The sequence below is a fragment of the Lepisosteus platostomus genome, chromosome 18, assembly GCF_059453375.1.
Source record: "Lepisosteus platostomus isolate fLepPlt1 chromosome 18, fLepPlt1.hap1, whole genome shotgun sequence".
NCBI lineage: Eukaryota > Metazoa > Chordata > Actinopteri > Semionotiformes > Lepisosteidae > Lepisosteus > Lepisosteus platostomus.
The window spans coordinates 4,231,247-4,250,362 of record NC_142628.1 but is presented as its reverse complement, the minus strand read 5'-3'; the positions used below and the strand labels follow the sequence as shown (position 1 = coordinate 4,250,362).

Below are 19,116 nucleotides of genomic sequence, written 5' to 3'. Positions count from 1 at the left end.
TAATTTGAATTTATTTGTGCGCAACACTGCACCCACAAAAGATTAGAACGCAAAGAAGTATTGTACATTAGCAACGAGTTTCCAGATGTCAAAACTATACAACACTCCTTTTTTACAATTCGTTGACTGAATATGAATTAGTGGAGACAAATGTGAAGTCCTGGCGTTTTTAAAATTCGAAATCCTTAAAGGTAAGAAAGTGTTACTTCACGTAACAGTAAATGCACTGCACCTAGCGACGTTCACATGTTTCATTTTCTCTTTGAATGTTCAAAGCAAAATGCTTCCGCTCCTTAAGCCAAACTGATTCAGTTTATTACACGCAAAATAAACGTTTTCTTGGTTTCTTTATATTAATAGATTGGTGTTTTTGAATATTAGACGCAGTATATAAAGATAAAAATTCAAACAACTCACCCGACAGGACTTCCTACTCGATTCTGGCGTAGATTTCCTTTCTTACGCTAGGTGGATTGTTACATAACCTACAGTAAAACTCAGGAAAGGTTTTAGCTGTTGCTGTCATTTTCAGGCAGCTTTAAAAGGAGCAAACATTTTAAGAGATATCAATCTGTACTGTAATGTCCGGTGTCTGCCTTAATTGCCCTTGGCTATCTCCTTTTATTATTATTTTATTGCACGCTTCACTGGACAGTGGGAGAACATAGCCAAGTAAGGTCGTGGTTTTCGATACACTCCGATCTTTTCTGATTATGGTGTTCTCCATCAAGACATTTGGTACCACTGTTGGTTTTGGTTATTCCTCTTAAAATCAACGCGCCGAGGGTGTTCTGTCTGGATCCAGGAGTTACGAACGTAGAGAGTGGTCGGAATGCAGTTATTCTTCAGAAGATGGAGTGTCAAGAGAAAATAGATACCTAGATTGTCTCTGCCTTGTTCCGTCCTTAAACAGTAAAGGAATCCTTCGGGATAATTGGGTGAACTAAACCTTTTTAGTGTTTTTTTTAGTTGGTAGCTCCTCAAGCCGTTTCCGAGGAAAATAAATATTAGTAGTTCCATACAACTTCCTGTGCAGATTCAATCGAGGTAACCAAGTCCTAATGTCCTAATCCTGGATAATATTGGTGCTATGAAACTTTAAACAGTTCGAAAAAGTACTTTCAACATTCATCCTCTGCTGTGCTGAGATAATTAAAAACCATATGGAATACTTGTTTTTATCCGTGGTAAGGTATTGCTTTGTGAATACATGTATAAAATATTTAGTATTTGTCATTCATTCCTAATTAGCTATGAATACTCCATGAATATGTTTACATAATTCACCTTGATTGATCGTTGATTTATATTAAGACTGAAAAAAATGGTCTTTGTATCAATCCCAGCCCCCATAGCATTTTTGTAGGACATATATACTCTAAGTGGCTATGTACAGTATTCACTGATGTCCACATATTTTATATATATTTACTTTGACTTAAATATGTTTAACGGAAACAGACTGAAATGAGTCATATGGAACATGTGTTGTTAAGTAGCTAATCTGATGGTTTTAATGTCTTCCCATCAGTGGAAAGTACTGTAAACTTAGAGGCCTTGTAGCCATCGTACTAACCATGGACGTCAAATGTGATTCTACGCTTATTGGCCAGAATATTACGAACCCTCACTAAAATAAACTGTCTGGCTCCCTGGCAGAAATTGTGTGGCTGAACACCCCTTTCTCTAGCCAGAACAAAACCCAGATCTCAGTCCTATTGAAAACACTGGTAAGAATCAGGTCATGCAGCTTGATACCACTCTCTGTTACCTTCATGACTTCACGTGACTTTCCTGCTCAGAGAGTGGGGTGGAACTAGTTGAAGGATTTGAAAACCTTGTGGAATACAGTACATGCTGAACCTTGTTCAAAGAGTTCGTATTGCTTTCTCATTTGTGGCCTGTATATATGTATATGTATGTTATACTGTATGTACACTGGATTATATCAACACTGGTATAGTATGTTGTACATTTCTCGTATGGCGTAAGTGCTGATGGGCTCATCATCATCTTTTTCTTTCCCACTTTGGAACGATCCAGAGTTCTTGAAGTTCAATGTTGGGTGTTTGATAATAATAATAAAGTAATAATAATCATATTCCTTACACCTGTATAGCACTTTTCTGGATACTGCACTCAAAGTGCTTACAGGTAATGGGGACTCCCCTCCACCACCACCAGTGTGTAACCCCACCTGGATGATGCATTTTCAGTCTCTCCAGGAAGTACTGCTGAAGGTTACTGTAAGTGCCAGCAATCTGAAAACACACCACTACACACGATATTCATTACAAATACATTTACATTTTACATTTATTAATTCGGCAGATGCTTTTATCCAAAGTGACTTACAATGGGTCCAGTCAAGATGCAAAGGGTGCAGATAACAGTAGCATATATGAATATACAGAATATGTAGATAAAACATACATTTTCCATTTACTTAGATGGCAGTACGTTTGTTATCCAAAACAAGTTATAAAACTTAATTTTTTATAAACCAAACGGCCTCTTCGTTTAAATCCAAAAGTACCAAAACTATTTGTTTTCATTTTGCTCTTCATTTTGTGCACTTTTATTTTGTGTAGAAGTATGTGTACAGGATAGTAAATGAAATAGGATGAGAGTCAGTATGAAATCGCTCTTGATTAAAGATGTGTCTCTTGCTTTGGCCATATCGTCTTCAAAAAACACACACACCTAGGATTGCTTCATTGCATAATTGTTCTTACATTTTTTCCACTGTAGAAGGAAATGGTTCGGAATATAAAACTGTAATGAGGCATAACTGTAAAGTGCACTGTTTTCATAACGTGGTGCTTTTTTGAAATGGTTATAAGCTTGGCAGGGCAAAACCACATGATGGTGAAACAGTATTTAAAATTCCATGTGCTGCAGTCAGGTCGCTGGCTCACACCAGCATTCAAGTGATTGTGAAGACTGTGCTGATGACCTCTTGTTTGCATTAGCAAAAGATGACTGAGTCACTCTGAACATATCAAGGACACAGCCTTAATTTGCAATCAGGAAAAATGCAAAAATTCACATATTAAAATGCAAATGCTAATGGGAACAAATGTCAACAAAAACTAAAGCACAAACATGAGTGGCAGAAAAAAGTGAAACCCAGTCTGAGTCAGTCTGCAAATGATTTAATTAGCACTATACAGTGACTGAGCACAAGATTCTGATTTATGTTTTTAAATTTTACAAGGACCATAAATTCAACCTTGTGGGAAAAGGGTATTTAAAGCTGATATAGCATCCCTCCCTAAAGAATAAAACTTTCAGATTTTGGAGTTGCTAAGTCTTGCTGTGCATGTATCAGCTTCCCTTAATGCAGGAGCACCAATGAGGAGAAATAAGAAGAATCAGCCACAGTCTCCCATCAGCTTCCATTTGTTTTACCCATTTTTCTTTCAATTTAACCTGCCATGACCCATTAAGAGTGCATTTCATTGCAGCTAAAGTCAGGGGGGCTGAGTAGGCCTGTCCTTTTCTTGCTCCATGAACCCCTGTCATGTGAATGCCTCAAATATTGTGAAGCTCAACACAGGCTGTTATGGGTCAGCCAGATCATGGGCTAAACAACCCTCCTTAAGGGGGTTTAATCAATAAGTTCCCAAGTCCCTGCTTAAGATTGCTAAATGCAGGGAAGCTGCTTCAGACACATAACCCTGACCAGACTACTGTAGATCTCGCATCTTGTGGTGTCTCAGTCATAAGATTGCTCACAATGGCTACACAGTACTGAAGAAGGACAGGACATGAAACAACAGCATCTAATCCAATCCCTGAATTGTAGGAACTACAAGCTCTGTGTGGGAAGCAACTGACGCCAACGTGTTACTAAGTATTTTCCACATATCAACTTAAAACTTGTAAACATGTACTCTTCTTAAGGATTATAAATACTGTTTTGGTAAGTCATCATTACTGAAAGATGAGACCTACTTTATATGTACAAGTTAATATAAAACACAGAATTGCACAATGGAAGTTTGTTTTGCTTCTTTTTTTGGCTTTAGCATTAAGGCCCAAAGTTTGAAGTGGAAAAGGGGAACAGAACTGTGAGTGTTTCCTACAAGAGGCCCCAAAATCAGTATTGCAATGGAGAATAAAAAAGTGCACATCCACTATTACTGTGAAGGAGCTCTAAAATGCCCTGCCACACATCTAGAAAATAATGTGTTTTTCATTTTTAATTATTCGTTGTTGTTTTTTTTCCAAAAGTGCTTGGTGCCTCATTGGACAGCTCCTACTGGCATTCCAAATCTGACTGGTGGCGGCTCTTTTATTGCTGTGCAGAAGTGTCTGTCATTTGAAGACATAGTTGATGAAGAGCTGAAACAGCAGCAGGATACACAGAATGAGACAGTGCTGGCTGTTCACTTTAACACTCTCCCGAGAATGTCCTCGCCGGAACATTTGTTGACTCAGGCCGCACAAGTTCCTGAGGGGGGTGGGAGTTATAGAAACGACAGAAGACCAATTAGTTATCAGACCGGTGAGACACGAAGGAACAGAAAGTTGGTGGAGAACCTCACAAAGTATATTTACCTTTGTATATCCTGTTGGGTCTTCTGTATCGATGCTATGGAAGCCTCAATTTCAGCAATATCCTTGACTTCTTTGTTACATCTGGAGCATTGGGTCATGAATGCTAAGAATGACATGGCATGTATTTAGATAGCAGGTAAGGTAATACACTTAATATACTGTATGTATAGTTCTACCTGTGCCAGCTACTGTATGTCCATTGCACTATATACCTTAGTTATATGTTTGCAATATATACCTTAGTTATGTGAAAATACAAATAATATGATGATAAACTTTAAAGAACTTCATCTACTGAATTGTAAAAAAAACAACTGGTAACATATGATGAGTTTCCTAGCATGGTCTTCTTGGTTGCAATTATATTTTGCAGTTGAGCTCTCGTGGCTCCTGACAAGCAGCGAAGGAAAAGGCCGAACCTTCGTTGTCGGAGGACTCATGGTGGGGCTCCGGTGTAGTGCTGCTGCTCTCCGTGTTCTGACTGCAACTGGACGGCTGGCTGCTGGTCTTCCTGCGCTGGCTCTCTTTCTGGGCCTGAAACACAGCGAGCCCTCCCATCAGCCTGTCTGTCCCACAGCACGTCCCCCCGTCACCCTCTGTCCTGCAGCTCTCCCTCCCGTCAGCCTGTCTGTCCCACAGCATGTCCCCCCGTCACCCTCTGTCCTACAGCTCTCCCTCCCGTCAGTCTGTCTGTCCCACAGCACGTCCCCCCGTCACCCTCTGTCCTACAGCTCTCCCTCCTGTCACCCTCTGTCCTACAACACGCCCTGCACAAATGATCCATTCTGCTCACTGTACGGTTGCAGCAATAACTGGTATTCTGTGACTTCTTGACCTCGAAAAATTATTAAGGTTCCTTTGTCTCTCTTTAGACCTCTTCGCTCTTTCATACGCACCAAACAGGGCCACATACTGTCTATTCATGCTCACAGCCTTCTGGCCATCATCTGTGAGGAAAACAATCATCACTCTTTGCTAAAGCATTCTGTACCCACCATTGTGAGTGGGAAATAAACATGCTATGATAATGTAGTTGGCAGATATCCTTGATCGTGAAGTTGCCTAACAACCATCATAAAAGGCATGCAATTTAATAGACGCCAAAACAGAAAAAAATTGACTTATTAGATTTTGTATTAGCTGGCAGTGTGGGGCATTTTTATAGCTACAGTACTGTAGATGCTGGCTGTGTACCTTTTGCTTTGCTGCTCGGTTCTGAATGTATGTCAGGCCATTTGGCCTCTGAGGCCGCCTCTCCTTGGTCTGGATCACCCCATTCTTCTCAAACTGGACCAGGCTGGTCTCAGGATCCCAGGGCCTGATACTGGGGAGGCAGGAAAAAAGTCAGACATCAGCCTAACAACTGAGATAACACAGTCAACTGAGCTGAAATTCTGTCATCTCACACTGAGCCCTAGTTACATGTCCCCCATTTGCAACATATTATTTGCCTAATTACAGAATTCCTCATTTTGACCCAGGAGTGACAAGGGAATGACGTGAAGGTCCCATTGTGTGGCACCAGCTAAACATATGACACATTACGATGGACATGGCTTCTGTTCTGTGGATCCTCCAGGGTGGAATCAGCCCCAGGGCTGTGGTGTGTTTAAGACGTCATGCAGAATCAAGGCTGAGGCCAGAAAAGAAAAGCTTGCGTAACAGCTGTGTCATAAAGAGTCACGTCACAGAGCATTTCACTGGCTTCACACTGAGTCGCTGGGCACTGAATATGAATATGTCCAGCGCTGGATCCTCACGCCAAAGCAAACACCAGACGTACTCGGCATATTTGTAGCGCCACTCGTTTAAGAGGGGGTCGAGCTGGAAGAGCTGCGGAAGCCACTCCTTGTCTTCTCTCTCCTTGGCCGCCTGCCGCTGGGCCTCCTCCAGGACAAACTTCTCCTGAGTGGCTTTGAGCTGGTCCTGGCTGCTTATCGCACTCGTCACATGTTGCCACAACCTGAAGCACAAAAGCACACGGGGCCACGATGCAGAGGATAACCTCAAGGAATCTGTGAGACAGCACTGAGAACAGGAGAGCTTTTCAGGGGGCTGGTGGAAGCAGTTATCACTGAGTCCCATGTACTGTATGTTGTATATTAGATCGTTCAGTGATTTTAATCCAAAACCAAGTCAGATTAAAAGGTGAATGGGTAAACTCTTTTAATTGTGTCATTTAACGTGCAACTAGAAGTATAACTGGAGTCAACATTTAATGGTTCTTGTAACCCACACCCTACCCTGGCCTGAAATGCTTATTTATTTCAATACCATCTTTACAGCATTTTTCAAACGATTAAATTTTTGCCTAAAGAAGACTTTAGACTTTAAATTATTCCGAGATAATAATTTTTCAATGGTTTTGATTGTTTTAGACTCATTTTTTGGTTTGAGTAACATTTTCCAATCTGATAACTGGAGGGCTGGAACAGACTTGTCACGGACGTCCAAAGGGACTAACCGTGGGGAGCAGGAGACCGGAAAAAGACCCATATGCGTAGCGGCGAGACGGGAAAAAGGCCCAGGCTCATTAGTGCAAAGAGTTCAGGAATGCCGTACAGAAACCTATGCCCTCAGGGAGCGGGCGTGGGGCGCCCTGGTGCTAGGCGGGTCTCAGGACATCCGAACATCAATGCTGAGCCAGGACAGAGTGCAAGACCCGGAAATATATATCCCAAGGGAAAGAGAGGGACAGGAAGGACAGCAGACCGGAAACTAGGGACAGGACAGAGAAGGAGCGCCCTCTGGCTGCAGAGGGCGTGACAAGACTGCTCTGTTGAAGCCCCAGCTAGGGTTAGGGTTAGCATTCCCACACTACATAGACATTTTTTATGCTCAGTGGTGGATTTTGGGTCCTAAGGGAATTTTAGGATGAGTGATAATTGAGTTCCTATGTGTTTTTCGGAGTCATTTGGATGCCTACAGTACACTGTTTTATAGCTAACACATTCTTGTACCTGAAGGTTTGGAATTAAATACTGGATTAACACAAAGACCAATAACATGAGAGGCTCTTAAAGCAGGAAACATGACTTTTCATCTTGTGAAAGCTTGACAACTTATCGACAAGGTCTCAGTAACTACAATAAAACGTTCACCTGACAAGCAAGGGGATAGTTCACAGTTCATTCAATAAAACACCATGTAGAACTAATAAGTATGAATTAAAAATAGTGCCAAATAACTGCACCTGAATACCTTTAGGTAAATTAAAGGATACTGGGAAACTACCTTTAGTGGGCCAAAGTATTCCTCATTTAAACTGAGGTTTGCAGGGCTAATGTATTATATTGTTATTTAAACAAGAAAAACCCCAGCACTGCTTTCAAAAGGCGTGTGCTTGCTAAGCGGGCCGACCATACCTCTCGGACTCAAACTCTCCCTGCTGGTCCAGCTGGACCACCTGTCTCTTGAGGCGCTGCCTGCGCACCTCGGGGCTGGGGTTCCAGAACACCTCGTGGTGGCCTGTCTTCTTCTCGTGCAGGAACACCTCCCCGTCCTAAAGTGGGCCCGGGAGGAAGAGAATCAAAACACCCCACGTACATGTGTGAGCTCACCGCAAGCACGCAAGCACATTCACAGCTTAAACCCATCCATCTGTGCTGAATGTCTTGATACTGGCACATGCATGCAAATCAGGATTTCATCGCACTCGTGCATATGACAAATAAACAGAACAGAACGATCCATTTTCTAACCATTTCATCGAATTCAGGGTCGAGGGGAAGCTGGAGCCTAGAGCCTATCCTGGCCAGCAACGGGTGCAAGGCTGGGCACACCCTGGATGGGATGCCAGTCCATCACAGGGTAGACCCAGACTCAAAAACACCAGGGCCATAGTTTCCCCTTTCCAGTACAGTATGTCTTTGGACTGAGGGAAGGAAACAGACCACATGGAGGACAGAAAACCAGGCGAATGTGGGGAAAACATACAGCATCAATTCAAAGCAGATGCTGTAGGTCCTCAGGTCCACAGCTGAATTGGGTGCTGCCATGCTTTTTAGGTGAATTAAATCACGTTAATGCGCAAAACAGGTTCATAAACCAGGTTTTTTAAGAGTCAGCCTTGATGGTCCTGATTACGCACGTGAGAGACAATGGCAGCAGTAATTAAGCCTTCTCTGATTTGCTCCTTTCCTCCTCATTTAATGTGGACCATGGAGAGTAAAGGGTGCACGGTCACTTACTGGAGCAAAAAATAATGTCAAGCTAAACACTTGTGAACCTGGTGCTCAAGAAATGTGAGGGTGAACAGCATTAGCCAAAACCTGATGCCCAGATCCGTGTCCACTTATAGGTGTGCAACCTCCCATGATCTGCCATTTTGTTTTGACGTGAGCAGTTTTCATCTTTGCTTTGTCGTACCCAGTGTCCGTCGATAGTGGCCAGCACATCTTCACCTACACGAATCTTTCCTGAAATCTGGTTCACACTGCTGGAACTGCCGAGGAAAGGCTAGGAGAAAGCACAGTGCTCATGGTTTGACTTTTTTTTCTTAACAAAAATTTTTATTCAAAAGCATGGCATTGAAAATAGCCCTAAAGATACAATCTTTCTGAGGTACAGAATCCAAAATCTCATGCACAAATGCTTGCACAGTATTTTACTGTGGTGCAAGCAATTATCTAATGATTAACAGCATTAATTGCCACATTCATCATAAAAAAGGACTGGTTTGATGTTGTTTTAGGATTAGTTTTGTTTTGACTAAAAGTACGGATGAGGTAGAGAAATTAGGTACAGTAGTTCAGTTACTGCACTCTGCTGCTATGTGATAATAATACTATACCGTACCTTATAATAGGAGACCTGACAAAGCACCAGTTCCTTACAGTTACTACAGAACAGCCCACAGTTTGCGAATTGTGAATAAAATCTGTACCTTTAGTTTAAATTCCAGTTCCGCTATATAGTTGGTTTTCTCACAATCAATAGTTATTTTCCCTCCTAGTTCCATTGTCATTGTGCCGTATAAAATACCTGAAAATAGAAAATAAATAAAAAGCAGAGAATGATGAGACGACTGTTTTTGAATGTACTGATTCCGGAATATGATTACTGCTCCTTCCTGGGATAGATTTGGGCATTTTGGCCTTTTGGATTCTGAAATGTAAAGACATGGTAGTTTCCTGGGTGTCTCATTTTAGTTGGTAGTTTGTTCACCCGTCTTTTAAGAATAACATAAATTATAGATTTGGTACTTCAGATCCCACTGAGGTGTTATTGCTTCCAAATGCATCTGATTAAAATGCAGAATGTTCTCTAAAAGGAACAACAGTGTTCTGAATATTCCTGAACAAATGCCCTTAGAGCAGCTTCAATGCTTGAGAGTAGGACACCCCTCCTTTATTGCACCATTTTTGTTGCTTTTATTATTGCTTTATTATTCTACTGTAGAACCACTTTTAATCGCTCAATTTGTGATCATTCATCTGTACAGTATTCTGTGCGAATGCAGAAGCACTGCAGGAACTGTTTTGTAAAAAAGGACAACAGCTACACAAAAGGACTGCAGCCCCTAATGGCGACGTGGCGACACACCTTTGCAGTGTGCGTAGGGCATGGTGATGACGTATTCCTCATCGCGGGCGAGGAACACAAGCCTGGCCTTCCCATCCAGGATGGCAGATAAAGAGTTGCCTGGAGAAACAAAAGCAACAAGGTGTTACACCACGGCCTTCTCCTCTGCCATGAGGAGGGGAAGAAGAAGAGGCACACCGTACCATAGAACTTGGATTTCGCCAGGATGCTTCCGTTGATGCAGAACCCGTCTTTCTTGTTGCAGACGTAGAAGGCGGACACTGGGGGGTGATGGGAAACCTGGATGGAACATTAAAAAACGCTGCCTACTGTTTTGTGGAAAAATACAAAGTATTTTTACAGTTATGAGATAGGACAGAGAGAGGGTTGAAGGACAACCTGCACAACAAAAATTCTCAGGGGCAAATTATTTATCATAAAGCAAAGTACATTTAAATCAGCTAATCTTCTTTGGACTTCTTCGGAGGGTCCAGGGAAGTCAATTGGAAAATAAGCTGAGATGAACCTGGACTCAAAGCCGCACGACATGAGATGCCTGCTAGTTCTACTGCACTACACGCTGGGCATCACTGAAAGACACCTTCCACGACTCGCTGGTTTCTAATCTGTACTGGTTAGTTCCCACTACCGTTACCGTTACAGTCTTTCCTTCTGCAGGAAGCAGACCTGCTGCCCATCACCTCTGGGCTGGTGTGCCAGTAAAACTACTTCATTCACGATACCTCTTCCATATTATAGATCATACATATTATATACTGTATGAACAGTCTCACAACACGAGAATTCAGAAGTATCTAGGGACTTAACTCAGCTTTTTGTTCATTCAGGGGGGCGTCTCACCTGTTCTGCAATATAGAAGGTGCAGCTGTTGGTCTGGGGGTGGAGCCAGCAGCAGCGGAATGTCTCCCCGAGAATGGGGTTGTACGGCTTCTTCAGTCCCTGTCGCGCACAGGGAGCAAAGACCCGTGAGAGCTGGCGGAGTCCCAGGGACTACAGGTGTGAAAGCTTTTAAAGATGTCACGTTTAAAAGAAAGGGTGGTACATTTGGTTCTGGATCTTACCTTTGGCTTCTTATAAAAGCCAGACAGATACCACCGCAGGACCTGCTTCATCCTACAGTACGGGCTCTCTTCTGTGACAGCTCTGAGGGAAGGAGACATCAGGCCTGTTAATCTATCTGACTACCCGTAAGTAGTCAGATAGATTAACAGGCCTTAAAACTAAATGTGCGTCGCACCACCTGTAAGGTGTGATGCACGTTTCGTTTTTGAACGATGGACAAACCTGTTCAACTGGTTCAGTTAAATAATAATTATTATTAGGAGCCAGAATGAGAACATTGAGCACAAGCCTTCCAGGACATCTGGGAACCCTCACAGTGCCAAGAGGTTTTTATATCAACAGTGAAATGGAACTGCCCCGTCCCAGAGGTTACACACATTTGCAGATCTTCTGGCATGGGTCCGGGGCTGGGGGAGAGCAGGAGTGCTTACTGGGACAGGAAGTCGGCGTGGTAGTAGTAGTCGGACAGCTTGTCCAGGAAGGACCGGGGCTCCAGAATGAATGTGGGCAGGACGACGCGGGACAGGTCCATCCCGGGGCGCAGCTGCTTCAGGAGGGTCCAGATCAGGCCCTTGTGCTCCTCCGAAACGGTCTCGGTCTGGGAGGCCTCCCCTGCCTGCACGAGAGAAGGGGCAGCGCAGTCTGTCAGCACAGCCTGGCTGGGCTCCACCTAATCCGGAGGGCTGCAGGGTCCCCCGAGTCCCGGCCCACTTTATTTCACTGGGAGACTTTCGGAGTTGGCTTTTCTTCTCTAAACACAGTTTACAGTATATTTACAAAAAGGGCATTTATACGAAGAGATATTAAAATGTAACAAATGGGAAATAATAGTATTTGTGCATTTGTAATACCTCCCGGTATATTTTTTGGTCTGATATGTTAAAGTGAAAGTTTACAGGAAAGAACAGATAGATTTGACAATAAAATATTTCATCAAAGTCAAAACCACTAGTTTAATGGTAAATAATCACTACAGTTTTTTGTAAATATCTACTGCTACTAATATAGTACTACTATAATATCTAGTAATATAAAACTGCATAAACAAACATGGGCATAATCATTTTTTGGTTTACCTCTGCCATCTCCTCCTGGGGCTGTTCAACATAAGCAGTGGCCTGAAGGCTGGGGGACAGGTCTCCCAGCGTGTCTGACTGGTCTGTGTCACTCTCTTCCGTCAGCCTCTGCCCATTCTCATTAGCCCCGGTGTCTGACTCCTCGTGAGCCTCCCTCTCTGACTTGTCAGAATAGCCATCGTTCTCCATGTGGTGATTTTCCAGCATTGACTCATTCAACCTTTCAAAAGTAAAAGCAAACACATACGTGAAACACCATCTTGGTGCAGAAAGTACACAGGTTGTCGTCTGGCATTTCTAATCTGTGTCTGCACTTCAGCTTGCAATTTCCTCAATAATTCATTAGCATGAGCAAGGACGGCCTTTAGAGAACTTGTGTCCTGTCATGTCTCATCTGTCTTTCAGATGCTTTGGTAGATTCTCCAACTGTGGCCAGTGATGGTAGAAGAACAGGATTTTAACTCAGTTGGATCCTACCTGTCGAGAAAACTACCGCTTCAGGAGCTGATCTGCTCCAAATCCAGTACTTTTCTCTCCCTAAGTAACTTTACAAATGGCAAAACCAAATACGTTCACTCATAAAGTCAGTTCTGACAAAGATCTCCTTCCACACCTTAAAATGTTTGTTTATACTCATGATCACTGTTAGGATTAGAAAAAAAACATGCTCTGTATCTGCAAAGCACTGTACTGTAGTTTTAGAACCAGCTGTATTTCTAGCTTCAGTTGGAACTCTAAGATTATACTGACCAAAGCATTATTACATCATGTACCTGTCAGAACACACCCCACAGTACAACAAAGGTTTTAGCAACAACACCATCATCCAGTACTCTCTTTATTAACCATGACACAATCCTGAAGACATCATTAAAGCCATTCATAATCAATTACTACCTTCATAACTTAATCATAATTTTAGGTTTCATAGATGTCTTTTTCCATCTGTAGCAGAAATGTTGCTAGGCTTTATGCAATTGTTATCCTTTTTAAAATAAATTCAATAGCATAACCAATAATTATATAGTTGTATGCAATACACAAGAGATAACCAACTGGAAAGCTTGTGAATTAATATATACAGTATATAGGTAAAACCTGAAAAAGTACAGTAAAAATACAGAACATCAGCTTTTATTTCTGGATATTCTAGTGCAAACATGTTAAACCATGTTAGAATGTTTTTGTGTTCAATCTCCCCCAGTTTTGGTTCAGAATAAGTGTGGGCACAAACTAAAACAAAGTAAATTAACCTTGTGTAACATTAGTATTTGGTTGCATGCAATGACTGCTTCACGTCTGTGACCCATCGACATCACAAAACTCTTGATATTTTCCATTAAGATGCTTTGCCAGACCTTAACTGCTGCCACTCGCATTAGTTTCCTGTTCAACAAGTAAAATGCATACTTAATAGGTTTCAAATCAGGAATTTTGACCTGTTCAGTTCTGGTTTCCACTTCATTCTGGTGAACTCCCTGGTTCAGTGTACTGTATGCCTTTCCTTGCTGCAGGGTGAACTGCTGTCCAGCAAGTTTGGGGGCATTTTTCTGCCCAAGCCATGACACTACCTCCACCAAGCTTCACAGATGAGGAAGTGAGTTGTCCTCTCTTTCTCTGCTCTTTCGCCTTTACATCACTTTGATAAAGATTAATCTTCATCTAATAAAACTTTGTTTTAATTGTAATTTTCTTTCCTCTCCTCTTCACAATTCCTTGCTTTTCCATCAGAGAAGCAGACCCAAATAGTCAACTCCAAAGACTGGGCCCAAGGCTATACATTCACAGCACTTATAGGTTTTCACGACTAATGAACATGGAACACCCAAATAACTGGAAACACCTATCAGCCATTTGTCCCAATACTTACGCTCACCTGAAGTGGGGTACTGACCACAACAATTCGCATTGTTCTAATGTAGCAGAAACGTGCATGCAAAATAACAGCAAGAAAAAAAAGCTGGGGTTCTATGCTTCTGCCTCATATTAATCTTTTGATCTGAAATACAAATTTCATTAATGCACAGCATAATTTACAAGTCACTTCACTATATATATAAAGCTATCAAATTGTCTTAATAAGAAATCAGATTAATTAATTGCTCAAAAATAAAATAAAATTGTTTGTTTTATGTGAGTGTTTGCAGATTGTTTATTTAGTGGTGACAACAGGTGCATTAATTGCATGTCCTAACAAACGTTTCCTAAGAATTCTTCGTGTCGCTTCCTTTCTTATCCCTCTGCATGAAAAGTAACACATTCAAATTTGGCAAAATAGCAAAGAAAGGTCTAGAGGCAATCTCAGCTGAGCACGGTAAAGAAAATAATCAAATCTCCTTCAAATGTTACATGGTATTATCCTATCAATTCTCCCAAGGTCACATGTACAGTACTAGATGTTCTATTTCACACTTTAAATCAAAAAAAAATTTTTTTTACCATACCCTAACCAACCATATCATTCAACCCTGAAATCTTTGTTACTCTCGTTCTTTAAATATTATTTTAGCAGATACAAAAGCTGTCACTACAACCTGTAATTACCTTCACAGGAAAGGGCATGTTCAAATCCAGCACGTTTTGTCACCTGCTTTGTTGTGTACACCACAACAGAAATGCTTTGTGTTGTCGGTTTTTCAAAAAAGCCAGTTTCTTAAAAACATGTTGAAGCTCCTAATCTGAACAATATCAGCCATGAATCTGATATACTGTATGCCTTGCATTTAAAAAAAAACAACAACAAACATGCCAGCACATACTGCTTCGCAGCTTTGTCGCCAGAACAAACAAAAATCTCATGCATCACTGATAACTGTCAATTCTTACCTCAGAAACAATACTAATTCCAACAGCAGTCTGACAAAAGCTTATATGAAAAGCAGGAACACCAAAAGAAGGGAATTTCTTTTCATGTATTATTTGTGATATAATATTTAGAAGAGCAAGGATATCATAGCCATTTTCCTTCTCTCAGCCCCTCTTGTGTGTGAAAGGCTGCTGCTTGTGTACAGTCCACATTCCCAGCCCTTCCTGCTTTAATGTGTACCACATGACAGCTGAGAGCAGGAGCCAATGGCTGGGTGGACTGCAGTCGTACGTAGCTGATAACAGAGCAGCTCTGTTACAGAGCTGGGTGACTGCTGTATTTCTGGAAGACCAATCTGAGTAGCAGTCATGTCACGCACACAAGCTAGAGGAATAATACAGCAAATCTTACAGGTTAAAGATAAGGGAAAAATATGAAGGAGATGTTTTACTTACATTTCTAATGTGGTATTGTCTTTCAGTTATTTATATGTATATTTCAGTATATGACACTAAGGTATCTAGTAAATAAACTAGACAGATTATTATTAACCTCAATTTAGAATGGCAGGATATATTTGCCAAGATTGAAACATTTATTACAATTAAAGAACCTTCTGATTTTACTTTTAAATTGGTTAACTCTTTGTATTGCCACATAAAAAACAACTGATCACTCTATCACTGTCTCTAAACAACTGTCAGTCTGTCACTTGCCTAAGACCGTTTGTTTCACTTGGTAATTAAAAGAACTGCACTCTCCAAATGCAGGTCTAAAAACAAAAGAGAAAGTTATAAATCCTGATCCGACAACAACATTATCGTGGTACTGTAAATTTAAAATAATAAAATTTTACTTTTTTTAAACGGACACACATTAGACTGTTTGAAACTAAATAAGGACTAAAACTGACAACAACGTTTTTCTAATACTGCATAAGCAAAAGACCAGTGAAGGATGAACTATTATCTAATGCCTATTAATTGAGCACAGTAAATGTCAAATACACTGAATTCCGCTATTTGTGCTGCTGTTCATTATGAATTAACTCAATACAAACGAAACCCACTCTAGACAACATTTTACAGGAAACAGAGGTGCTTCAGATACACAAATCAACTGGCCTGTGATATAAACTGAAAAATGCCAAGTGTAAATGAAAGGGTTCTAAAATTATACAACACACTAGTAAAACCTAATCTACAGTAGATGTTGCAAAAAGATAGTTGCGCTGTAAGCAGTTCAATGACATGGAAGGTTTATTGTTTTAAAAGGTGTGATACTTCAGACAGGTTTGATAGTTTTGCATTAAAAATCATCAAAACACTAATGAAGTGAGCCCATGGATAAATAACTTCAAGGTGATCAATTACTTGAGGCCTGAGGTCACAAGTATAAACTAAGACCAGTGCATTCAGAACTGAAAATAGGGGACTTGTTTTTACAACAGCCATGTCGCTACACAGCGCACTGGTATCCTTCATGAAATGGCTGTATTCTGTCATTTACTGTATGATGATGCCTGAAACGAGTCTTGTTTACAAGCTTTCTCATATCCGTTCTCTTTCTTTGAAGTAACCAGCTCTTGTGCTTCAGGAGATCTGGCTTGAATCAGAACTATACAGCGAGTCGGCGTCTGTCGGGCTCAGGCAGGGCTCCACTTACTGGAAGAGCTCGTGTTCGTACAGGGTGGAAGACTGCAGCAGGCCGAGGATGTGGGAAGACTCGGAGGAGAAGCTCAGGTCCCCATCACGGCTGGCTTTGGAAGCGGTGAGCTGGTAGAGACTGGAGCAGCTCAGGGCCAACTCTAGAGCATCCATCCAGCAGCGACCTGCACAGCACGGCACGCAGACGGGGGGGGATACAGTCAGCGCTTGCGTCACACTGCTCCCCTCGTAAGCAAGCACAGACACGGTAATCCAACACACAGTCGCACACTCATACAGAACCAGAATTTCCACACTGCTTGTTATAAGCTACACCTCGACTCCGCCACACACACTGGCAGTAATAAAACCCCCACTGCTTCCAAAGGAGCTTTTGATGAAGCGCAGAGATAAGGATTAAAATAAAACCGAGACTGGCTCACCGTCAGACTCTGACACAGCTCTGAAGATCAGGTAGCTGCTGGGGAGGGGCTGGGTGATGGAACCCACATTCTCTCCTCTGGGACCCTGCAATAGCAGACATAGAAGTCATTGCTCAGTATTACTGCCAGAAAAAAACTACTCCTTGTAACCTTACACGGTAATTTTAAGACATTGTTAGACTAATAAAAATCTAGCACTTATTTTGATACTGTCCAATGCTCTCTATTTCAAACATCAACGATGTACTGACCAGCAGGAGGCCCCAGCGATAGAACAAACAGACACATAGAAACAGACAGAAGCATGTATACTTTTGTTATGCAAAAGAACATTGTTTTGTGGAAAACATTACAGTTTACAGAAGACAAGAGCATGAAAGAGGCCACAAGTGTACAAAGACTTGACACTTCTGTTGGTTCCTCAAGCGCCCAGTCCTTTCACCTCCAGCCTCACCTTCATGGCCCAGATGGACTTGTCCAGGGGGTGGTAGAGTTTGAAGCAGAAGCCGTCCTTCTTGGAGGGCCTCTCGATGAGCTTGCAGGCATTGAGGAGAATTGTCCCCACCCAGTGATCCACCTTCGGGGTCTTGTAGATGAGGAGAACTCCGGGCTTCAGCACACACCACAGCCTGGTCCAGCTCTTCAGTGTGCCACGGATCTGCGGGACAAGCAGAAGAGCTCATTTCATTCTCTGCTCTGCAGTGAAATCTTCTCTGAATGAGTGTGGCATTCTCTCCAGACCAAGTCTGGTTGGCCTACTTTGTACTGCTTCCAGAGCAACAGTTCCCAACCTTCCTGATGGTGCTGATGGTCCTGATGGATCACCGTGTGCTACTAGTTGCGTTTTGTTAAATATGGATTTTAATGTAATAACAATAAAACCATCCACCCACGGTAAAGATTCATAACGTGCACACTTTAAATTGTGAAGTTCTTATTCATGACCTAATAACTAATATCTGGAAATCATAGCAGTGCAAGTGGGAACATGTGTACTGTATATTGAGTAACATAAGAAAATAGTCTTTGAATTAAGTGAAACAACATCAGCTATCTCCTATTCGATATTGGAAATATACATTCTGGCATCTGTATGCAATAGCCTACATTTTGTACATTAAAATGAAGTCCAGTTGTCTCTCAATCTCTGAATTTTGGTTGTTGGCACTACTGATATTGTATTTTCAACTCAATCTATCTTTTATCTTTACAACTCTGACAAGACCCTAGTCTTTTGATATAGACTAAGAAGAACAGTGGTCCTCCTCTAGCAACCTCACTTCGGTCTGAGGTTTTACTTGTGAGAATGAGTCAAAATTTTTCATAAACATTACATTCTGTGAGTCCTAAGGGTATTGAACACTTTACTGCTTTATAATAATACAGCCTTGTTGATATAAGAATATCAGGGTCAGCGGTGAAATGCAGTGATGAAAGGAGGAGAGTTACAGTATGTTAATTACACAGTGTGGTCAGTAGGAGTAAATGCTTAAGCCTCCACTCTCCTACCTTAAGCCAGCTGGCCATGATGACAACACTGGGGTCCTTCAGAGCGCTGAACAGTTCCTTCGCCGCCCTCTTCTTCTCTTGTCTGTAGTTTTTCTTCTGGACCTGCAGGTCCAACACAGGACAAGTGCTGAAACAGCTGACAGCAGTCTCCTGACCTGCAGGATCTACACCGAGTCCTAGTTCTCCACAATGACTTAAACTGCATCTGAGCTCCTAATCACCACACTGAATCAGTTATTGATTTGAAATGCCCACATTATCACTGCTCTCAGTTAATTAGCCTGTCAGGATTTTCTGTTTCATATAAACCCCATGGTCATCACAGCCATCCAGGAGCAGGAGGTAATCCCACTGATGAAATACTGGAGCTTCCAGTACAAAATCATCAATCATCTCTACCTTTAACACTCAGTTGTGGGTTTGCCTAATGATATTCAAGTCGATTGCCCACTGTAACACCATCCCAA

The 19,116-nt window shown here is 41.7% G+C and overlaps 2 protein-coding genes across 19 annotated transcripts in view; both read right to left on the bottom strand.

Moving 5' to 3' along the window:
• slc67a1 (solute carrier family 67 member 1) overlaps nucleotides 1–780 on the bottom strand; it is a 47,526-nt gene extending 46,746 nt beyond the window's left edge. The window contains exon 1 of the mRNA XM_088611638.1: nucleotides 418–780. The gene's annotated coding sequence lies outside the window, so the exon portion shown is untranslated. The remainder of the gene's footprint in view (nucleotides 1–417) is intronic.
• A 1,507-nt stretch (nucleotides 781–2,287) lies between these two features.
• The window catches only part of osbpl5 (oxysterol binding protein-like 5), a 77,719-nt gene continuing 60,890 nt past the window's right edge, over nucleotides 2,288–19,116 (bottom strand). For all 18 annotated transcript variants that reach the window (XM_088611828.1, XM_088611834.1, XM_088611835.1 and 15 more), the window contains 18 exons: nucleotides 18,650–18,751; nucleotides 17,595–17,798; nucleotides 17,141–17,225; nucleotides 16,717–16,882; nucleotides 12,246–12,465; nucleotides 11,601–11,785; nucleotides 11,169–11,250; nucleotides 10,948–11,046; nucleotides 10,290–10,386; nucleotides 10,108–10,206; nucleotides 9,449–9,546; nucleotides 8,932–9,021; nucleotides 7,929–8,065; nucleotides 6,347–6,526; nucleotides 5,758–5,887; nucleotides 4,983–5,097; nucleotides 4,564–4,666; nucleotides 2,288–4,456 (listed from right to left, as the gene is read on the bottom strand). In XM_088611828.1, the coding sequence (XP_088467954.1) occupies nucleotides 4,321–4,456; nucleotides 4,564–4,666; nucleotides 4,983–5,097; nucleotides 5,758–5,887; nucleotides 6,347–6,526; nucleotides 7,929–8,065; nucleotides 8,932–9,021; nucleotides 9,449–9,546; nucleotides 10,108–10,206; nucleotides 10,290–10,386; nucleotides 10,948–11,046; nucleotides 11,169–11,250; nucleotides 11,601–11,785; nucleotides 12,246–12,465; nucleotides 16,717–16,882; nucleotides 17,141–17,225; nucleotides 17,595–17,798; nucleotides 18,650–18,751 (2,328 nt within the window). In that variant the 3' untranslated portion in view covers nucleotides 2,288–4,320. The remainder of the gene's footprint in view (nucleotides 4,457–4,563; nucleotides 4,667–4,982; nucleotides 5,098–5,757; nucleotides 5,888–6,346; nucleotides 6,527–7,928; nucleotides 8,066–8,931; nucleotides 9,022–9,448; nucleotides 9,547–10,107; nucleotides 10,207–10,289; nucleotides 10,387–10,947; nucleotides 11,047–11,168; nucleotides 11,251–11,600; nucleotides 11,786–12,245; nucleotides 12,466–16,716; nucleotides 16,883–17,140; nucleotides 17,226–17,594; nucleotides 17,799–18,649; nucleotides 18,752–19,116) is intronic.